Source organism: Nestor notabilis, unplaced genomic scaffold (genome assembly GCF_000696875.1).
Source record: "Nestor notabilis isolate BGI_N333 unplaced genomic scaffold, ASM69687v1 scaffold14472, whole genome shotgun sequence".
NCBI lineage: Eukaryota > Metazoa > Chordata > Aves > Psittaciformes > Psittacidae > Nestor > Nestor notabilis.
The window spans coordinates 17,089-39,460 of NW_009918016.1; the positions used below are offsets into that span (position 1 = coordinate 17,089).

Sequence of the window (22,372 nt, forward strand, 5' to 3'; positions counted from 1 at the left end):
CAAAAAACAAAAAAAAAAAAAAAAAAAAAAAAAAAACAAAAAAACCCACAACCAAAAAAACCAAAACAACACAAACAAACAACAAAAAAACCCAGCTAGACTCTCAATCTCAGAATCAAACTTGTCACTGCTTTAAAAGAGTATTCATTTATTTAAAATTATAGTAGATAGATTTAATCTTTTTTGAAACTCAAGACTAAATTTAATTCCTAGACATAGGTATCATAAGCAATTCAGAATGCTTTAGATGACCATGCATCCGGATAGCAGCTGCCACTGGAGATGGATACAGGTCTCTGGTAAGGTTCTGTATTTTGGAGCTCTGTTTTGACATTCCATATAAGCAAATGATTTAGCACCTAAATTTAAACAGCATTACATGAAATGATTATTTGAAGCACAGGAGCTGATGGAACAAGCATTTGCTGCACCTGAAGTATTAACTGACAGATTACTACCCCAGCTGGTAACTCATGCATTTACTGTGGAATCTTAAGCAGATTAGGGCAATTGCTTCATTTTTTTAGGGCAAAAGCTATAAATCATGGTGTGGTTTGCATAAAGTCCCTAGAAACGAACACATGACAAGAACTCAAGGATGTTGCAAAGTCAACTGATCTACACTGAAAAGTTATTTTGTATTGGTTTGGTTGGTTTGGGGTTGGTTTGTTCCTTGGTTTGGGGTTTTTGAGGGAGGGTGGGGGAGTGGTTGTTTCATTTGCTTGCTTATTTGTTTTTTAAAGATACTTAGCTTCCCTACCTCCCCAAAAGAATAATTTTGCACTGGTTTGCCAGCTATAATGCAAGAAAACACAGGTCTGTTTAAATCCTTTTTGCTATACTTCAGGCTACTTCAATAATGTACTTCTTTAAAATAATTCATGATGACTCTTCCATAGAGCATAATGGCATTTATTGTCCCTAACATTTGGTTGAAAACAAAACCAACCACCAAGCAATCTAGATAAACTGAAAAGATACTTCTAAATGCATAGTTTTAAGAAAGACAGCTGCTATAGTACTAGTTTGCTGAACCAACTCAGGGAATGGAAGAAAAAAAAAAAAAAAGATCCTTACATTTTCCAAAAACACATGCAGTAAAGCCCCACCTACCACCCTTTTCCCAAATCAAGCTTACCAATAACAACCTCGCAAGACTTGTAGGCTTGAGAAACTTCATAAGCACTGCGCATCTCAGAATATGTAATTCCTCCAATCACAAATATAATCAGTCTTGCACTACTCTTTCGCTCGTCTTTATAACTACCCTTAGGTTTCTGGCGTGCACTGTGAAAGATTTCATAAGATGACATTTATATAGCTTTACTGAGTAATTTTGGTAAAAATAATACACTTAAGCAGTAGAATTTTCTGTCATACAGTTCGTGGTTTGATTATCATTTTAGAAAAAAACTTTAGACAAATTGATAATTCAAAGAATTTTAATGAGAACAAGTTACCATATTACTGAAACTATTCAGAATCACATGGGGGAAAATAAATACAAAGCAAAAAATGTTACACACACACACATGCAGACAAAGGACTTCTACCAAGCAACTTAATTCTGCATGCTGGCAATTCCACTCATGAGACGTTCATTTGAAAAAGCTAGTCTTAGATTTTTCAGTTTCTAAACATGAACAGAGTCTCTCATTAAAAAATACTTGGCTGTTATATTAAGTAAGATTCAGATAGCCAGGAGGAAAAAAAAAAAGTCACTTAAAATACACTAACATAGATACAGAAATTGCAGATTCAGGTTAAATCATCTCGAGCCCTGATCTCTTTGCTAGGGTGTCTGAAAGATTCTCACATTGCATCAGCCTGTAAGATACAGATCCAGTTACAACGTACAGGGACTTGCCCCAGTGTTTTCTTGCCTTGATCATCGTGTGTCCTTATGTTCCAAAGGCTGAGAAAAAATATTTTCCCAAGGCTGTGCATCTGTACCTTTTGACTTGTATTCCATAACATACAAATTCCAATTTAAGCATCATCTCCAATCTTAGGATGTGTATAAATTTCCCTCCCTATGAATTCCTGCATCTGATTAGTGCAATGAGCATTCCTGTGATAGGAACACTCCTATCTCTATTCAGCTGTCACACCATTTAAGTAACACTATCAAATGTGACAAAGCTGTTAAATTGGCAGGTATTGATCATGAGGTTCAAGAGCTCATGGGATTAAAAAAAGAAAGAAGGGACAGTACAGATTAGGGAGCTAAAAAAAATAATCCCAAAATAACCTCTCAGTACTACTCAGTAAATAAGCAAGTACACGGAACACACTTTCACATTTATTAGCAGAGAATTCATTCCAAGACCTTCAACTTTTCTGGACTTGTCTAAGTCATCCCCTGACAACAGGGGTCAAATGTCCAACAGGCCCTTATTCCCTAATGAGACAACCTAGAGACGTTAATTTTTACTTACTGAAGTCATTACCTTGAAGAATGACACCACTGCTACCACAGCAGAAATAACTTTCAGAATAAACAAACACATTCTTTTTGCCCAAGTCACACTATACCAATAATCCATTCCTGAAACTACTTCACACTAAAAAGCTCAATGGTTTAAACTTCTCATTCTGGGAATACAGAAATGTTATTTCTAACTTTGAAGCAAAACAGAGATACTCCACTAAAAAGCTATATACAGCCAAGAATTATTAAACAACAAAGGTCAGTATAGTTTAGATGAAAAACATACATGTTTTACACAAGTATTACCTTAAATACGTTTTTTCACTACTTAGCGAGCACACTTTGAGAATGTACATGAGAAAAATACTGATAAATGGGTAAATTATGTTTCAGGAAGTTAAACAGTTTACCTCACTGCTCCTGAACCATTCCAGGTAGGAGGACACTGGGAACAATAAGGCCAGTCTTTTGAATCTAGTTTGTTTTCTATTGCATCCTGAAGGGCAAAACAGAGACTCACTTGAAACAGCCACATAGACCTAAAATCCACCAAGTTCAAACTTCCAGTAAAGATGTCTAAGTGGAATTTAATGCCAGCACATGCAATTTCTTAGAACAGCCAGTTGCAAGCAGCACCTCATGAACTACAGTCCTATGTAACAAAATGCTCAAAAATTATTACAATGCTTTCTTCATAAACACTCTACTGATTTAACTGCTCAGATTTCACTAGCAGCTCTTTATCTGTAATGACCCTAACATATCTGATTTCTCTTTAGTTGTATATGAGCGAAGTTAGGGTCCCCTGAAGACACAAATGAATGGGTGAAAGTCACCAAGAATCTACAAATGACAGCACTAGGACAGACAAAAGATCCAGTGAACTCACAATTCTGTCCAACATATGTCACTAACTCATGCTTAGGAAGAGGTTTAAGAATAGAGCAACTACACCTCTGGCAAGTAGTATTTCCCAGCCTCTGCTAATCTACAGTTTAGATTTGAATTGCAGTTTTAAGAACCATTGTGTGGAGGGGAACCCACAAAAAAAAAAAAAATCTAGCTCTTCAAGTTACTGAACACTGCCTACCACAGGACAAGATGTTCAAAAAGACTTTTTGCTTTCACTTTTATTTGCATCACCTTTAAAAGGAACACAGCAGGCTAACATTCTGTAGTACAGACAGTGTACAAGTGATCACTTTGCTAAACAGGCATATTTAACAGCAGTAACTCAAGATACTATAGAATTTGTAAAAACTGATTGCAACTGCCCACTTGAGTAAATTTCTGCACTGCACCCATGCATTACTTAGTTGGTCAGATTTACCTCCATAACATCTTTAATGACAGGCGTCCACCTAGAAAGTTGGTAAGTTTCTTCTGAAGAACGGTCCCTCCTTGGGTATTTATGCTGCTGAGCAGCAGACTGAAAACATTTTCAAAATAAGGTTGTATTATACAGTGAATTGGATTTTTGAAACTTATTACCAATTAGTAGTGTGGGGAAGGGGAACAGTAGGAGATTCTCAGGAAATAACAATAACAACAAATAATTATTACATGTAGAATTCTGGATACACTAGAAGTACTAATTTCAGAGACAAGGAACTGAGAAAGTTGGCACTATCCAAAGCCAACTAGCTGAAGTCACAAGCTGACAATTGTAGAGGGAACTTTATAGGTATCTTACTTTGAAAAGGTAAGAGAGCTGTAGTCAAGTGCTTGGGTTGTAGGAAATTACAAAATAAATGAATACGTTCTTACTGAGGCAATAACAGGAACGCCAAGGTATTTCCAATTTCTTATCATATCACTATCACTTTCTATTTGAACATTCTGGATCAGCTTGTCCAAGTTCTCCTGGGTAGTTCCTTTGACATAAGGAAAACATAAAACTTAATAACCATGTGACTGAGTAACACCAATTTTGTCTTACACATTCTGGGCTGTTACTTAGTCCAAGATTTTTTGTTTTGTTTGTCCAGTCTACTTTAACACAACACTCTATTTTAGATAAAATTTTGTCCATTTGTGAGATCAAAACTCATTGTTACTATAATAGTTTCTCAGACTAACATTATACAAATTTCCTACTCCTCTACTAGAAGCTCTTCCCCACCGAGTTAATTTTCAGGTTGCAAGACATGGAGCTCCCCCTTTAACAGCTTCAATACTAAGTGAAAAGGGGAAAATCTAAACTGTTGCCAACATCCAAGAACAGGAATGATGCCTAAACACTGTATGGATCTGCACTTACATTGAATGTCTTAACTCCTTACCAGTAGTACCTCACTACTCATTTGAGAAGAGAAGCTACAGAGGATGGACAGTATTTCTTTCAAACTTGTCCATCAGTTCCAATACAACTGCTTAACTAAAAACACTGGACTAGCCCAAAACTTGAGCTGAAGTCCATACCACTGAAAGAAACAACAACAACAACAACAAAATAGGGTAGCTTATCATACCATTAGTGCTAAAGATGTACAGAAGAATAGCTCTAATTTTATCATAGCTCTCATGACTTTTGTTGAGCAGAACTGGAAGGAGGACTCTCATTGAGTCTTTCACTTTTTGACCTTCTACATCAGTTCCAAGAGCCAAGTCCTAAATTAAAGGGAAAAAAAAAAAACCAAAAACAAAACAAGGGGGAAAAAAAAAACCAAAACAAACCCACATGGTTTAGTGAGTAGTCATTAAAAAATAACAACACAAAAAAAAAAAAACAAAAAAACCCCACAAAAAACAAACAAAAAAAACCCAGAAGAAAACCAACCAACCAACCAAAACCACCCACCCCTTTGTTTTGTGTGTTTTGAAATGCATTTTTATGAAACCATAGGTTTCAGGAAACCATCAAGCTGCATCAATTTAAATTCAGTGTGACAAGTCTTTGTCACAATTATTTCAATAGTTACAGTATTATAATAACACTACGTAACACTCAAAGATTTTGAACTGTTTGATATTTAGAATTCATATAAATAAAAATTGTAAATTTTAACTCAAGCACAATATAAGGCCTCACCCTAGCAGGTGCTTTACCCAGACATTTTAAGAGGGCTTGCTTCTTAGTAAGGCAACTTCATAGTAGTTTTGAACAAAGAAAACAAAGATTATCCTTATACAAATCAGCCAGATTTAAAGTCAACAAACAGAAGTCCTTTATTGGCAGAGTAAGAGCCTTGTATCTTTCACTTCGATTTAATGCTTTTCCCTCAAAAAAAAAACCCAAAAAATCCAACAGGCAACAGACACACTACTGTTGTCAGCTGAGAACAAGCATTTCCTCCTGCAGACAAACAAGTCACATCTGGAGTAAGTTGTTGTTTGGTTTGTGGGGGTTTATTTTCAACATACCTGTTCAGTTTTACAGAGCCTTTCTATGTTGGATTTGAACTTGCTCATGCAATCTTCTGCTAAGTTAAGATGAATAACTTGCTAGAAGGCCAAAACCAAAAAATTACTACAAGCTGCCATAACTTGCTGGTTTTTTTGTAAACACATGAAGCAATCATTTTCACTGGTTACAAGAGTCAACCCTTCAACTATCCTTCAATACCAACACACATTTTCTGTGGTTTATCCTCGACAGAGATTAACTCCCATAATACCTTTTAAAACATTAAGCAGCTATGCTATCTTCCATCCTCAAAGCATGCAAATCATTTAAAGTAGATTTTTTACACACTAAAGCGAAACACCTGGAAATAAAGCTTTCTTCTCACAATTTTGCAGTAGGAGAACATACTAATTTGGAGAAAAGTTATATAACGCATTTACCCGGAAAATGTCAGGACAGAGCCAGACTTCAACAACACAGAATATTACAGCGTACAAAATGATTTATTGTGAAGTTGTGGTTACAAAAGACCCCTTACCCTACTAATCTCTTTACGATAAAGCGGCATCTTTTTCATTAACTGGGCCAGAGCAGATATTGATACCTGTGAAGAAATGATACAAGTTGAAGTTTTTCCCCCCACCAATATTTAATATTATTATTTCCCCTCCCTGTTGCAGCCTTGGTCGCCCACACCCTCCAAAAACTGCCAGTGAGATAAGCCTTAATTTCTGTAATAGGTCCATGAATTACATTTATCTGATCAGCTGAAAATAATTAAATTACTAGGAAAAACAATAATAATTAATAATTTAAAGAACTTACTTTTCCTTCTGCTGCTTTTCTTTTTGATGAAACTTCTTTAAAAAGTTTTGGTATTTCCCTGAGGGGGAGGAGGGGGAAAAAAAAAAAAAAAAGGTAAGTCATCAAATGCAACAGCACCCCAGTTCTTAAAGATTTAAGATCTTTACTTAAAATCTCAACAGAACTGTGCAAGAACTTCTGAATTAAAGTAAAAGTTTCAAATACAGGTCTGCTTCATAGAAGAGAGTGGGTTTTGACAAAGGAAACAAATTTAAGTTAAAACATTCTGTTTACGATATCTTCACATCATTTGATGCAATAACTTGTAAGTATGTTATGCAATATAATCCCTTCAGATTTAAAAGATTTGAAGACACTTTTCAGGAAATAATTTTATTTCCATTTCCCTCAAGAACTGTAATTAAGATAAGTAAAATCGTATACTTCTGTACATACTTCTATTTCTGAAAGTATGCTTTCTCCCTGGAATTGATTATTTAAAAGGCTGCAGTCCATATTGCAAACCATCTTCGCTACTGCCTGCATTCCTAATTAATAGCTCAAACACATTCCCTCTCAAACTTCTATAACTTGCATTTGAACTAGTTTTTGTTATTTTAGTCACATACTCTATCACATCTGCAATATGCTTGTGCCGAATCTTCACCCAGAGCTCATCATCTTCCTCCAGAATTGCCTCCCGTTCCTTCCCTTCTGTTTTGTATCTTCCAAGAGAAAATTCAGAGAGTTATTTGGTTTGAGTTCCAACCCCCTCCCACGATAACACAGCTATGGCCCTACAATATAATTTACATAGGATTTCACAGACAATGTCTGTGAACATAGAAGCAGCAGATGACTTTTAGACTGACTCTTAGAGGCAATAGCTTCTTTTAAACCAGTGATAACTAGAGTTTCAATCATACATTCACATACACCTCAATTTGTCTTCAGCTTCCAATGTCAACCTCCCTTTGGCTTCAAATGCAAGCTGTGTGCAAAGTAGTACACATTGAGACTGCAAAGTGCAGCTTTCTGTATCTACTCCAGGACCTTTTCTATCTCTGAAGGAAAACGAAGTCCCACTCACCAACAAAATAGACTAGGACTAATTATTTTACATGCACAAGAACCATGCTTCACAGCATTACAGACCAGCTACTACTTTTCTACAAAGTACAATCTTACTACATCACATTTTCACATTTACAGAAACTCACAGTGCATATGGCCAGAGAGCAGAAAGGAAAAAAATAAAAATTACAAGATTAATTGAGAAAGTCAGATCATGACTACTTAGAAAACACTCTACTATATATTCATACCCAGCAAATTTCAGATTCATCAAATTCTACATGTGCTTTAAAAACATTCACCCAATGTTTTTGACAAAAGATATCCATCCCTCTTCGCTTAACTCAACAATGAGGTGATTAGCTCTCATTTGCTCTAGCGGGTCGTCAGAAAGCCAAGTCTTACCAGTATCTTTGGTGTCAGAACAATCCGAAAAAGTGCATACATTACACAAAAACATGTCACACTATTCCAAATAGCGATAAAATAATGCTTATAAATTGAACGTGGCTTAACTAAATGTGCATTTAGGGAAAAAACATGAAAATTATAACAACTACACAAATTATATGACTGGAGCTATAGAAATGAGCACTCCCTAGAATTAGCTAAGCTTCTTCTCAGTATTTGATTACTGGTTTTGTTTGCCTTGTTAGGCCAGGAAGGTTGAAAATACTAAAGAAAAGGTAGAGAAGTTGAACATCCACTACTAAGGTTTTGCTTCAAGTCTAGTACAATGTCCTTTTTATTTAAAAAAACAAAAAAAAAAAAAAAAAAAAATTGAATTTGTTAGACTCAAAACTTACCAAAAAATTCTAGATAGATCTTACCTAATCTCAAATAAATGAGGAAGTTAAGAAAAAAAGGAAGTTACAAATCCAAAAGGAAAGATCAATAAAAAGTGAAGCAACCCTTATGTAACATAAGCAGCTATTATTCCTATGGTGCAATTCAGCTAAACAATTCCATAGATTTTATAATCAAGACTAAAGTGTTTAGATTTTTTTTTTTTTCTTTAAGTACTTGCTTGTAAGTATCATTTTCAATTGGTAGCAGATCATATGCCATTGCCTGGAAGGTGAGCTCATGAAGGACAGTTGACACTGGGTCAAAGCCACGATCAATTATTATTAGTTGGGAATGGGTTTTAGCCTAGAAAGCCATCAAATAAATGTAAAGTTAATAGACAGTACAAAGTTAATGCATGTTAAGTCTATTTAAAATAAGCTACAGCAGACATTTTTGGAAAACTAACTGAAAAAACCCTACAGAGTATAGTCTAAGTGTTAATCAACATAAATAGAAGCAAACATTTGGATGATAACCAGAAGACAGTGGCTATAAACACCAATTTTAAAGGCAATGCTTTTAGCCCCTTGCAATCCATTCAGTGATCTCACCTGATGAACAAAATATATATATGAAAAACAGAAAAAAAGCCTCCCACTGACATGTCACAAATAAGTGTGTTGTTTGTATTTCAGACCAGACTACCTATATTGTGCTGCAACACCGAAAAATTCACGTCCAACCATTCAACCGAAAGTCTCATTTTGGGGTTCAGTAAAGCGGCAGTAGCATCAGTTACATTTATTTCTGTGGCAGAGTGGCACAGCACTAAGTCAGAGTTGTTTACCCTGTACTTTCACATTTCAGCAGCTGCCCTAATCTGCCTCAGTCTATAGTGACAGATCAAAAACATTATGTATGTGAAAAGCTGTATCTTTGTGGACAATAAATCCCTTAATGGGAGGCATTTCAATTTTGCAATTAAGCCCCTTATACACACACCCTTCTTCCGCAGCCCTATGGAAGGTGATGTTAAAACAAGTTACCCACTTTTTCTTCAGGCTTGTATCATCCCTTACATTATAATAGGGCCAATTTTTTGATCAATTAGTTTGATCACACAGATTACTTTTGCTTACATACAGATTTATTGTTTCAGTTACAATCTCTAAGCTGTTTCCATACACAAAAACCAACTACATGGCAACTACTTGCCTTTATTAAGAAACAAAACCTGGTTTTGTAGAACTTATTATCAAAACATACTGTAAAGATTAGTTCTTTTCCCCCAAACTTATAAAAAGTAAGCAAACAGTTTACTTTTTACCTTTATTTGGCTTTGCTCATCAGTTTTGTAGTAGTTCTCAAGATTTTTTTCAACCAGCTGTGCAAGTTTGCAGGCTTTATCAGATGGTCCACTGGGAAAAAAGGAAGCATGCAAAAATAACTTAAATTTTCTTCATCAAAACCACTAAAATGCTACCATCAAATCAGAAGGAACTCCCTAGCTTGATGCTCTGGTTTCACAAGCAGCTTCCAAACTCCATTCTAACTATTTCCAATTCAGTCAGTAGACCAAATATAAAACAAACAGTTCATAACAAACCAGGGTATATTAAGTGAATATATGAATACATACAGAAAAATAATATATTGCTCTGCTTACACTTCACAAATTCCTGTCATTCTCAAATTTCAGAGCTGTGAATTAAAAACAATTAATCTACAATAAAAGAAACCAGGCTGCAGCCTCAGGCTACTACCAAACAATGTGGGAAATCCTATAAGCAAAAGCAACTACGTTATGTAACACTATTTTTGCCTCACCTTTTATATCGTACTCCTGGGTTCTCATCCAGCGTGGCACATAAAGTAACGATTTGTTCAGCCATTACTTGCATTACAGCGTCTTTATCCTTCGTCTTTTCCAGAGTTGGACTATAACAGCGGTAGAATGCATCTGGGACATTGAGAGTAAATACCTATGTAAAGCACAACCAAGAAAAACAATGACTTAAATTGCTTAATGATAAATACCTACTAAAATAAATGCTAATACTTTAAATACATGCTGTAGCAAAATGCCATTAAAAAAAACCCACCACAACAACAAAAACACTTCAGTCCTCTTTCTCTGCCCTGTTAAGCTCATCTGTTTCTTGTTCTTACCCTCTTTTCTGCTATTACTCTCCTCTCCTATATAAATTACTGTATTTTTCAAATTGCATACTGTCTGTACAGACGGGAAGGACCCAAATCAGGCAGAACTAAACACCATCCAGTGTCTCATAGAGAGCCATACAACGCAATACCAGAATGATCATAGAAGGTATCAAGGTAAATTTGTTTAAAATACAATTTTATATATTATATCTGTTTATTATATTAAGACTTCACCTCCAAGATCTGAAATTCTTTAAAGCATTAAACATTGATATAAGATGTTTAGTACTACACAGAAGAAAAACTTTTTCAACAGCTTAATAAATGGAATGCAAACATGGGAACAAATCTCATTGTCAGTAAGTGGATTTTTTCCAGCTTCAGATGGACTCTGTAACTACACAGCCAAAAAGGAACAACCATCCAAATAAAGATTTTGTTTCATTCTAGTAGATAATCACTTGGACTTTGCCCAGAGTACAGTCTGATTATTTACTCTTACCACCCCAGAAAGCAGGCCCACAGATTTTAAATTAGGAAAACTAGTTAGCATTTTCTGCTCCTTTGCAAAGGATTCAAAATGTTCTCACAACCCAAAATACTGAGAATACTAAACTAAAAAACTGAAAACAGTGTTCATAACACAGGGATGTTTTTGTTACTGCTGAGCAGCATTTATGCACAGTCAAGGCCTCTTCTGCTTCTCACACCACTCCACCAGCAAGCAGGCTGGGGGTGCACAAGAAGCTAGGAGGGGACACAGCTGACGCCAACTGACCCAAGGGATATTCCATACCATATGATGTCATTCTAAGCATATAAAGCTGAGCCATTCTCTGATGGCTTCTCAATCTAGATAATAAAACACCTTTATTGTAAAAAGGAGTGTGCTGTCAAACTAGGAAACTTTATCACAGTAAGGCATAGATAGCAGCAACCATTCCTATATTCACCTGCCACTTGGTATACAAAAGAGTTCTGACCTTTGATACGTTCATAAGGTTTGAAGAATACAGGAAAGACTTGTAGGAAACATTCACACTCAGATCTACAATTTCCAACAGGGGACAGAGTCTGGGTGTTGACTGTATTAGTGAATATCACAGTGCATTTCAGCCTTCTGTATGTGATACAGTGCACAAGCAGCAAATTATCCTGCAACTCAACACCCACTGTGTGGGTTCACAAGAACAGCACTCACTTTACATTGGTGGTCTCTAATTTTTAAGAAAATTTTCAAGAAAAAATTCACCAAGTTGTTACAGCTGTTGTTTGTCTTTTGTGAGACTTCGGTTTTGCTCCATTCCCCTTCAGTTCTCTTCATCCATTTGCGCTCCTTTTCTGACTTTCACCAAGCAGTTAGTTTTACTTATTCCTATGCACTAATCTACCTAGTCTGTCAAAATAACATCTCAGTATAAGCAGTGACAAACTTTGGTGCTTACTAGAGACAAGCCAGAATACTTCTCCTAAAGGACAGATACCTTCTCTGACCTCTCCATTGCAACTGACTCCAAGTCTGGCAAAGAGATCAAGTGCAAACAGTAAGCCTTTGAGTACAAAAGCATTTGTTTTCATCTGAAAAATACAGGCAAGCACTGGAAATATTCCAAAATGGCAACAAGTCTCACATACAGTTTGTCAGCTAAAAAAATAAACACAAAACCAGAAACTACACTGTATTTAATTGCTTTCTAGCAGGTCATCAATAAGCGAAATTAGTTCTCCAGACTATTTTATGCTGTTGAGATGAAGAATGAAACCTACCTGAGACTCATATGGGAAGAAGGAAATGTTGATCTCCTTGCATCTCCTTATTGATTTTGCACAAGACAACTTAATTTTATTGAAGAGGTTGTCAGGACAAACTAGGAAAAAGATTGTAGGTATAAATCATTTGTGCATATTCCAGCTGTTTACTCACTCAGAAGCTTAACAGCATTTAGAACAATTCGCAATTAAGAACTAATTTACAGTAGTATACAAAAAAGTTGCTAAATCTTCCTGAAGTGAAAGAGAATGTATAATCAATATTTTGTGTTCGAGATCTTTTTCAAGAAGCATCACTGGCAAATTTTTTTACTAGCTTTTGGCACACAAAGTTGTAGAACACTCATTAGCAGTCTGCAGCAGTGAAGGATATTGGTTTTATCAAAGCAAAAGTTTCTGCTATTTCTTCTCATATATAGGAGAGAAAAAACTTTTCCCAAGCCACAAAAAGGTTAAAGAGAGAAATAATGTGTACATAGCAAGACACAGAAATAGGGAATTTAATAACATATCTCAAATGTATTCAGGCTACACTGGATTCCACTTCAGAAAATGACACAAATACTGGAAATGACAGAGCTGTTTCTCTAACTCCTGACATGAAAAGTTCTGGTAAGCATTCACACTGAAAGCTTGAACATTTCCAACAAAGGAACATACAGCAAGATAGCAGTATTTTTCCAGAACAAGAATTGCTTCATCAGCATAAAATCAAACAAGAAACCAAGGTGGTTTGGATAGTAATTTGGTAACTGTTCTGAGAACACATGGTAGCAGATATGCTCCATCCACAGAGAGCCACAACTCAGCCCCTGCTTTCTGCAGCACATTTGGGTTTTTTTGTTTTCCCTTCTTTACGTGCCATTTTATTCACGCTGACTGGCTGCAGAGGTATATGCAGTCAGGTAAGCCCCATTTGTACTATTTGTCTCTGCTTTGCAAAATGTCATGCATGCAAGGGCTAAGTAGGCACCTTCTTTTAGGGACAGGAAAAAGCTGGCACAAGTCTGAAGGAACTACCTAAACATAGCCCACTACAATGCACTGTTCTGGCAGAAAATTCTTACGCATTTGTATTTTTGAGTACTATTTAGTTTATACGAGATACATAGTTTTACTTGAATTGTCTTCTTCCACACTCCCTAACACAGGAGAAGACTTGAATACTTTAGACATAAAACTAGATTACCTAAACTAAAAGCTGAGGTGGGGAACGATCAAGACTGTTTGGTAATCGTGCAAGAAATTACTATCGCCATACAGCATAGTAACCACCTCCTGGCAACCCAAATGTGGTTAATGACTTGAGTCTCCTATCTTCTCTCAAGAAACAGGACTCAATTTGCACATACTAAACTACAGGAAAGAAAGTTGAGAAGCTTACTTATTTACCTATATAAAGTTATAAAATTACAACACAAAAGCTTACTTACAGTCAGTGAAATACACATATGCTGCTTTATATCTGCTGGATGATTTAGTGATAAAGTCATCAATAAGTCCATCTACAGACTTAGGGGGGGTAGGAAAAATAAGTTTAAAAAAAACAAAAAAAACAAACAAAAAAACCCCAAAAAAACCCAAAAAACAACCCACACATTATTTTTTTGCTTTTTTCCCCACCAAACAAAACCTCTCCCTCCTCTCCTCCTGCCCTCTTAACTATGCAGTACCACTTAGGAATACTGCAAATCAACATATAATAATACACTCAAGATGATTTTAATTCCAGACCAATAATAAAAAAAAATTAAGACGGTCAGTTGTGCACCAGGATCACTTCAGGAAACACACAAAGCAGGACACTTGCATCATTTTCCACCTCTGTACTGAGATTTATTCCCTCAGCAAATTTTAGGGAGTAAAAGTAATCTCTAATAAGAGCCACTACTTTGACTTCTGTTCTTCAATGTATTGCATCACTCTTTTGAGACAGCATCTCTCTCAGTGAGGTTACTAACATGTACGCAATGAAACGGTGCCTCCACTGATGAAAAGGCACATGTTTGCAACATATTGTATGGTGACACTGCACTGTCTTTTCATCATGGAAAATTAAGTATCATACAGAGGAGCATCACACAAAGTTAAAAAGTTAAGTACTATATAGTTGTACACAGTGACTAACTTTTAAAATAAGACTGCTTTTTCAGTCTGAAAGATCTTGCTACATTTTCTTTAAAATACTAACCTTTTTGGTGGGAGTTATGAAATATATTGCTTTCATGTGTGGGACAGGCTCGCGGTTTTTATATACATTCTCCACCACTATAAAGTAAGAAATATTACATTTTTATAACTAAGAGCTTTCAGCATCTGTAAGGAAAGCACCATACATATTTTAGCATAGAAGCGATAAAATAACGCCTATCAAATTGTCCACAAAATTAGTGGCAATGATTAGCCTTGATTTTTGTTTGTGGTTTACAACAGAGCAAATTACCACAAGACTTCTTCAACTCTCAGTCTAGTGTCACCTAAATCTTTAATTTTTTTCCTGGCTATTGTACATAAGCAGAGTTTTGCCCTCACAAATAATAGGTATGGCAATACAAACCTGCTTAAACCAAGGGGCCCAATATGAATTATCTTGCAAGAGAACTGACTCAGCAAGATTGTTCTTTTCCCAGCACAGTGAAGGAGAATTAGAAAGAAACTATGCAAGGCACTATTCTGGACTACACCCTCTTCTGTCCTTTGTTTGCCTATTTCCTATGCACTTACTCTGTTCCAATATAATTGCAGGCACAAATTAGATCTTTTCACCAAATCAGTTTCACTCCATTCTTGGTTTTCTCTGTTTAGTAAAGCTATTACTACATAATGTTGCTGTACACTAGCTTGAGAATGCAGTGATTCATATTGCTCAGGAATTTTGAGGGGGAGGAACGAGGAAGATAAGTAATGTCAGACATCTGGATGTGGAAAGACAGGTTCTTTTCAGTAGCGTACTCACTAAAAATAAAAGGTTTCCTACTGATGAATAGGATACATGCTCACCGAAGGCTTCTTACAAAGGGGTAAGTAGTGCTTCTTATGATTAAAAACATACTACAAAAGGTGAAATGTATACATCTTCGCTCTTATTCCAGAAGAATCACATTACACTGAACTGCTGGAATAAGAAGTCTTTGTACTTGCGGAAATAACTAAGTCTAAATAATCATTTTGTATATTCATTTACAAAAATAGGCAGAAAAAGAGCTCAGCAGGATGATACACTAATAAACATTACAAAAAGGTCAATCATAAAAAGCAACTTTGATAAGTGCTTTATGATAGCAAAAACACACTTTTTTTTTTTTTTTTAAGTTGTAGGGAGGAAAAGTCCATGAAATTTACTACAGAGAAAATACATTTTTAAAAACACACTTAGAAAAAACAAAGTCTTGTCTAAATAGGCACACTGCATAACTAAGATCTGTCACAATCCCACCTATTACTCACTTTTGGCAGTGGCTAATATCTTACTGCTCTTAACATTGCTTATGGGTTTATTCCAGTTAAAGTAATTATTGATATAACTTAGTTTCAAATTTTTGTTGGGATTTTTTTGTGGGTGTTTTTTTTTTTTTATTACAGAAGGCTCTCTAGTTTTAAGAAAAGACTAAACTGTATCTCAACAACATAGAACTTACATTTAAAGTCTTGCGTCTGTCACATCCATTGCTTGAAACACCTCTCAGTTTCTCTATTGTCTCCTGTTCTCATTTTGATTTCAGTACTTGAGTTTCTCTGCCCTCCTAGCTCTACTGTGCATGAGCATAAATGAATTTGCAGCAGCAGATATGACTGACTTACAGAACACATCAGGAAGAAATGCAGAGAGTAATTTGCCCATTCTTATGTTTTACTAACATTCCTATAATACTTTACTGAGCTCCTGTTTTTCCTTAACTTCAACTGACAGATAACTTTCTCATTTACCCCACTGTTGACATTAGCAAACATCCAGCCCCCAAGAAAACCCCACCCCCAACCAAACCAAAGTTTTAAAAAGCTTAAAAACAAACACCAAACAACACCCAACTTATTGCAATCTTTAACAAAAAGACTACCACAGAGAAGGCTTTAGCTTCTAGGCAGAGAAACATTTGATTTTTCATAAAAAAAAAAAAGAAAAGAAAAGAAAAGAAAATGCTCAATTGGGCAATTACTGTACAAGCACGAAGTCTGCTAGTCTAATATCCCACAGATACTTGTCTTCATCAACAAAATTGAGACAATTTCTTACTAAGGTACTATCAATTTTATTTTTTCCCTTTTTATTATCAGGATATTGCATATGTATATTAAAAAGAATGATGCTTACCTGTGATACCCTCTGCCAGCAGATCAGTCATTTTGCAGCACTGTGACAGTAATTTAGTAGTATAATCATCCAAAAGCATTACCTAATCAAAAAAATCCCCAAGTATTCAGATAGATTAATTGGCTATGGTAAACCCATGTTACTTCCTTCACAACTTGCCATGGAAATTTGAAGCTGAAATCTGTTTTATTACTGTGCATTTTCACCTGCATATAGCTGGTATCTGTATCATCACCTGCATATAGCTACTTTGCAGTGGGAAATTAATCTCAATTAGCATCAGAAAGCTGCCCTCTACATACAGGATTTCAAAAGATGAGCTGCATCTTAAATGTAGCTTGTCCCACTACTCCCACTAGAAGGTATTTTAAAACTTTTGAATTTTGTCTTTTGAGTTCCTGCTAATATACCCTATAGCCTTCTTAAATATGTCTGTACTTACTCTAAAACTGCTTTACAGCTTAAGCAGCTCTAACAGATATTGCATGGCTCAATCTTGCTCCACATGTATTGCATAGCAGCATCATGTTTGAAATTAAGTACAAGTCTTTCAAAAGAAAAGATAAACAGAAACAGCTTCCAATTTCCACCGCCAAACCTTAAAAAACAATCAAGACAAGTAACCATTTGTTCGTCCTATATTCTTTACTGAGGAGACACTGGCACAGGTTGCCCAGAGAAGCTGTGGCTGCCCCATCCTTGGAAGTGTTCAAGGCCAGGCTGGACAGGGCTTGGAGCAACCTGGCATAGTTGAAGGTATCCATGCCCATGGCAGGAGATTGGAACTAGATGATATTTAAGGTCCCTTCAAACCCAAAGCATTCGATGATTTTAGCCATTTGGTTTTTCGACTATGTATTATACAGAGATTGAGTTAAAAGAACTAAAATCCATCAACTGAATAGAAAATAATTCTAAGTGAAAGTGCCAGCCACTAAATGATGCTTATTTGTTCTGTTCTCAGTGATACAGATAATTCGTTCAAGTGATTCCAACATTCTTACAAACAATACCACAAAATTATACCTTCCATTCTTCTTCTTTCTTGCAGTCCTCAAATACTGATGATTTTAGCTCTGTAAGAAGAAACAGAGATAGACAGTTGACCACTCAGAGGAATCAAATTGTTGGTAAAAAAAATAACAACACTTCACCCTTTAAGAGTCATATGTTTAGATACATAAAAACAGTATTAAAACCAAACAAACCACAAATAAATACGTCTTCAGAATTCTTGAGCACAAACTGTCCCTACCCACTTCAAAAACATATAGCTAAATTTTCTTTTTTGCTAATAATGAAGACCTCCATAATATTCAGCCTGAATGATCACAGGCTTATAAATATTTCACGTGGGTTCTATTTTTTCTTTTTGTGAGCTCTTCCACTTAATGGATTGTGCATATAGAAAAAAGATTAAGCTACTTTAAGATAAAGGCAGCTGGACCAACAGATTCACAAATAGATCTATTTTAAAATATAAGCTAACTTCAGATGCCCTTGTTCTTCCTCTAGAATTCCAGAATAAACCTAAGAAAATACCAGTTCTTCCAGGAACTGAAAGTTTATCTTTTCCTGCTATGATAACTTTGGGAGAAGCGTCAATTAAAAGGCTTGTACAGGATTCAGCAATAAGAGTCAGCATCAGGAGCGATGTCATCAGGCTAATGCAGATTTGATCTGCAGTGGGATGTATTAATTAAAAGTCAGAATATTTGGGGAACTGTTTAAAATCTGGTGTTCATAAACACAGGAATAAAGAGATGTAATTATTCTGTTCGCTTTTCCCAGAGAACAGAATTTCAGACTAAGCTACTAAGCTGATGACTACTGCTGCCTATAAAAATAGCTGGACCTTTCTCCATAAAAAAAATTAGAAACAGAGACCTAGAATAAAAAATAAATTAAAAAAAAAACAAAAAAACAACCTTCAGAATAGTAGGTCCACAGACAAAAAAAAGTACACCTATTTTTTCAGTGTTTAGAAATATTAGTATATTCTATATACTATGTCTATTTATGTCTAGGTTCCTTTGGCATGACACCATCAAAAGATACTCCATCTCCACCCCTAACTTCCAATGCCTCACTATTCATCAGTTTCTCCACCTGCACAGCCTACTACTGAAATGAAGGCTCATGCAGCCTTCATTTCAGGTTCACCAACTCTAATGCTGCATAGCACACAACGTTCCCATGACATCATGATTCATGCTTCTCATGGTTATATTTTACAAAGATGTCCTACACTTACAAAAGTTTTTTTTTGAAAGATAGGTCTTTTTGCTTTAGCTTTCCAACGTGTTCAAGTTACAACTTAGAAACACCTCACACTCCACTCTAATAACCTGACAAAAACACTGGTATAAAAATTACTTAAGCAAAAAACACATTTCAAATGGGATGTAATCTATTTCGTTCATGCTGCTAAACAGCAGAACTTGAGCTTAGTTCTCCTGAACTTTTTTTTGCTTATCAACTCCCAAAAATCCATTATCATTCCTCACACTTGCCCCCTGGATTGCTTCCAATTCAGCATCCTTCCTGATACACACAATCCACAGTTTTCAACAAGTTCTAGGTCTGTTAGCCTGGTGCAGGGACCCATGACTTCTCTGGATATACCCTCTGTTAAACTACAGAACACTCATCACTGCAGAGTTCCTACAGAGATGTATTTGTTGGTAGTATCTAAGTCCAGTACATAATACAGGCACATTTTTTCCTGTCATTTTTATACCATGTATTTGTTACTACCATGTTTCTAGGTCTGTACACAAGGTGTAAGAATGAATATTTAGCCTCATGAAAATTTCATTAACCTTCGTATTTTCTGATAACACTCTTACCAAGGAATTAGTCCTTGGCACTACACAGAGTTCTTTTGCATAATAAATACACTGCCCGAGAGCTTTGTCCAAAATCTCAAATATATTTTTCATGCAATACATTAATTTACTTGCCTACAAAATAAACGAGAACAATACATAGAATCATAGAATCAACTAGGTTGGAAAAGAGCTTTAAGACCATGGAGCACAACTGCCACCCCAGGACTGCCAAGCCCACCGCTAAACCATGTCACTGACGGCAAACTGATCTCCCCTCATGGCTGCCCCTCATGATCTCCAGTCACAGCCACCCCTCATTTGCCCCCTCATATTAGCCCCACACTATATAGCTGCCACCCCTAACCCTCATGGCCACCTCTCATCTCCCCTCAAGATCTCCCCTTATGTCCACCCCTCACAACCCAAAGCTGCCCCTGCTCTCACCTCACCATCTCCCCTCACAGCCACCCCACCACTCCCCTCATGATCTTCCCTCATGGCCACCCCTGCTCTCCCCTCACGATCTCCCCTCACCTCTCATGGCCATCCCTCCCATCCCCTCACACCTAAAGACCACCCCACATCTCCTCTCATGATCTTTCCTTATGGCCACCCCTGCCCTCCCCTCACCTCTCATGGCTGTCCCTCCTGTCCCCCACCATCTCCCCTCATCCCTCATGGCCGCCTCTCCTGTCCCCTCACACCTCGCAACTGCCCCACCTCTCCCGTCATGATCTTCCCTCATGGCCACCCCTGCTCTTCCCTCATGACCACCTCTCACCCTCCCACTGACGGATGTCCATGACATAATTCAGTGTGCCTTGAATTTCATTTCAGTTATTAAAAACAGGAGTCAGCTTTATCCCATCATGAAAAAAACGTTTTACTCTAAGCTATCGGTGTTCCATATACAGCGTACTTGCTCCTGTAACATTCCAACTGCTGTTTGTTTTGTCCTCAACCTGCAGCTGCTTTATCCAGATAGCTGACCTACGCTGGTTTATGGACTCTCAAAATCACCTCATTTGTCTCAAGTAAGAACTCTGAATGCACCAAAACCATTCGTAAACCTAGATATGAATACTGCTCCAATTTTGTCTAAGCTTTCATGTCCTTCTCACGAATTTCATACCCACCATGTATCCTAACTGCCTTCTCTAATCTTATTTTCTCTGAATATATTTAATTAGCTTGAGGCATTTTTCTTCTACTTTTACTTCCCAATCCAGGTAAGAATTACACAGAAACATGACAGAAGAGCAGACTACTAAATCCCCATGTGGGGGAAAAAAAACCAAACCAAAACCATACCTTGGCAATGTTAATAACCCATTTATAACACACTTCCTGAAGAAAGGACTAAACCAGCTTTCACTACAAGCAAACGTACTGGAAAATAAAGTTGCAGAATTGCTGTATCATTTTAGAAACATAATACAGATATCTATGGCTAGGCTAGAACCTTATTACAGAAATCTAGAACACATGTGGAGTTGGAAAAAAAAACCCCGACCAAACCAACAACAAAACACAAACAACAAACAACACACAGAGAAGAACCCTGAAGACAGAATTCCTTGTGGAAATAACCTTATTTACAGACACACACAGAGACATGCAGTATATAGTGAATTTTATCCACAGGACTACAGCCTCCTCATGCACATAGCTTCACCCATCCCACAACTGTGCAACTTAACTGACAGCAAACTCATGAAGTAACCTCGTCACAAACTTCTGCTTAGATTGAGTCTAAAATTGCACCTTACAGACAGGGCTATCATGATTGCAAGAAGAGGTTTTAACAACATCATACCAGAGCACAGGTATAAGACTTTCTGTACACACAACACCGGTCTAACTCCTTCGCCTATTCACAGACATTGACAACAATCTGCTACATGAAGCATCACCATCACTAACATTATTTTCAGACAGAACAGCCCTTAAAAAGGGAAAAAAGCCACGTCTGCTGAAACATTAAAAAGCAGCAGTTTCTGGCCTTGAATTATCCACGTTATTTACAAAGGTTCCTTCTTCTTATGGTCTAAGTGTTCTATAAAACACCAACAAATAAATCAACCACTTTAAAGTCAAAGGCACAAATGATTTAACACAGCAAAACAAGGCACGCAAAAGTAGAGATTTCTAAAGGACAGGTTTTAAACTCATGAGAGCAGGATACAGATGTCAGCAACCGAGAACGGACCACCACAGGAACAGTCTGCTTTCCTCTTTCTCCCCTTTTAATATTTTCTCTTCCAGTTACACAAGCAAGCAGATTGGAGCTTGCAAGTGGAAATGGAAGAGAAAAACACTGATGAAAAGGTAGCAGAAACCAGTAACAGTCACTCGGCTGGCTGAGCTGCTCATTGAGTCAAAGTGCAGCATGAGATGGCTGCTAACGCCTTTCCCCAAAGGTCTCGTACTACCCGAAGTACTATCAGTCCTTATACTCCACTAAGACGGGGAGTAGTTACAACTTCATTTTCTGTAACAAACACCAGAAGAACCTGTTCCTAAACCTGCAAATAAAATCCTACAGTTAATTTATGAGAGTATCTTGGGGCACCAATGTTTTTTTCTTCTGAAAACCGTGAAGTCCAACGTGAAGTGGGCACTGTCACTTTGTGACATACAACCAGAGAGCCCCTTCCAAAACCGGGAGCACTCTCCAAAACTGTTATTTCCAAGCAACAGGGCAGTCCTTGAAGAGCTGACTTCAGTTTAACCTCTTTTAAGAGCTAGCATGGCTGGCTACATCCTACACAGTTTATCTCGGAGTAAGGCAAAACGTTCCCATGCGAGTGTTATCACCACAGACACCCAAAGCACGGCCACAAGCCGGGTCG

The 22,372-nt window shown here is 36.8% G+C and overlaps 1 protein-coding gene across 1 annotated transcript in view; it reads right to left on the minus strand.

Annotated features, from left to right (window-relative positions):
* Nucleotides 1-17,762, minus strand: part of STXBP3 (syntaxin binding protein 3) — a 19,070-nt gene extending 1,308 nt beyond the window's left edge. The window contains exons 1-17 of the mRNA XM_010009510.1: nucleotides 17,716-17,762; nucleotides 16,690-16,771; nucleotides 14,569-14,645; nucleotides 13,811-13,889; nucleotides 12,375-12,475; nucleotides 10,272-10,426; nucleotides 9,772-9,862; nucleotides 8,683-8,807; nucleotides 7,211-7,306; nucleotides 6,603-6,660; nucleotides 6,316-6,381; nucleotides 5,795-5,875; nucleotides 4,903-5,041; nucleotides 4,199-4,305; nucleotides 3,762-3,860; nucleotides 2,842-2,927; nucleotides 1,139-1,287 (exon numbers count right to left, since the gene is read on the minus strand). Coding sequence (XP_010007812.1) covers nucleotides 1,139-1,287; nucleotides 2,842-2,927; nucleotides 3,762-3,860; nucleotides 4,199-4,305; nucleotides 4,903-5,041; nucleotides 5,795-5,875; nucleotides 6,316-6,381; nucleotides 6,603-6,660; nucleotides 7,211-7,306; nucleotides 8,683-8,807; nucleotides 9,772-9,862; nucleotides 10,272-10,426; nucleotides 12,375-12,475; nucleotides 13,811-13,889; nucleotides 14,569-14,645; nucleotides 16,690-16,768 — 1,588 coding nt within the window. The 5' untranslated portion in view covers nucleotides 16,769-16,771; nucleotides 17,716-17,762. The remainder of the gene's footprint in view (nucleotides 1-1,138; nucleotides 1,288-2,841; nucleotides 2,928-3,761; nucleotides 3,861-4,198; nucleotides 4,306-4,902; nucleotides 5,042-5,794; nucleotides 5,876-6,315; nucleotides 6,382-6,602; nucleotides 6,661-7,210; nucleotides 7,307-8,682; nucleotides 8,808-9,771; nucleotides 9,863-10,271; nucleotides 10,427-12,374; nucleotides 12,476-13,810; nucleotides 13,890-14,568; nucleotides 14,646-16,689; nucleotides 16,772-17,715) is intronic.
* Between the last annotated feature and the right edge of the window lie 4,610 nt (nucleotides 17,763-22,372).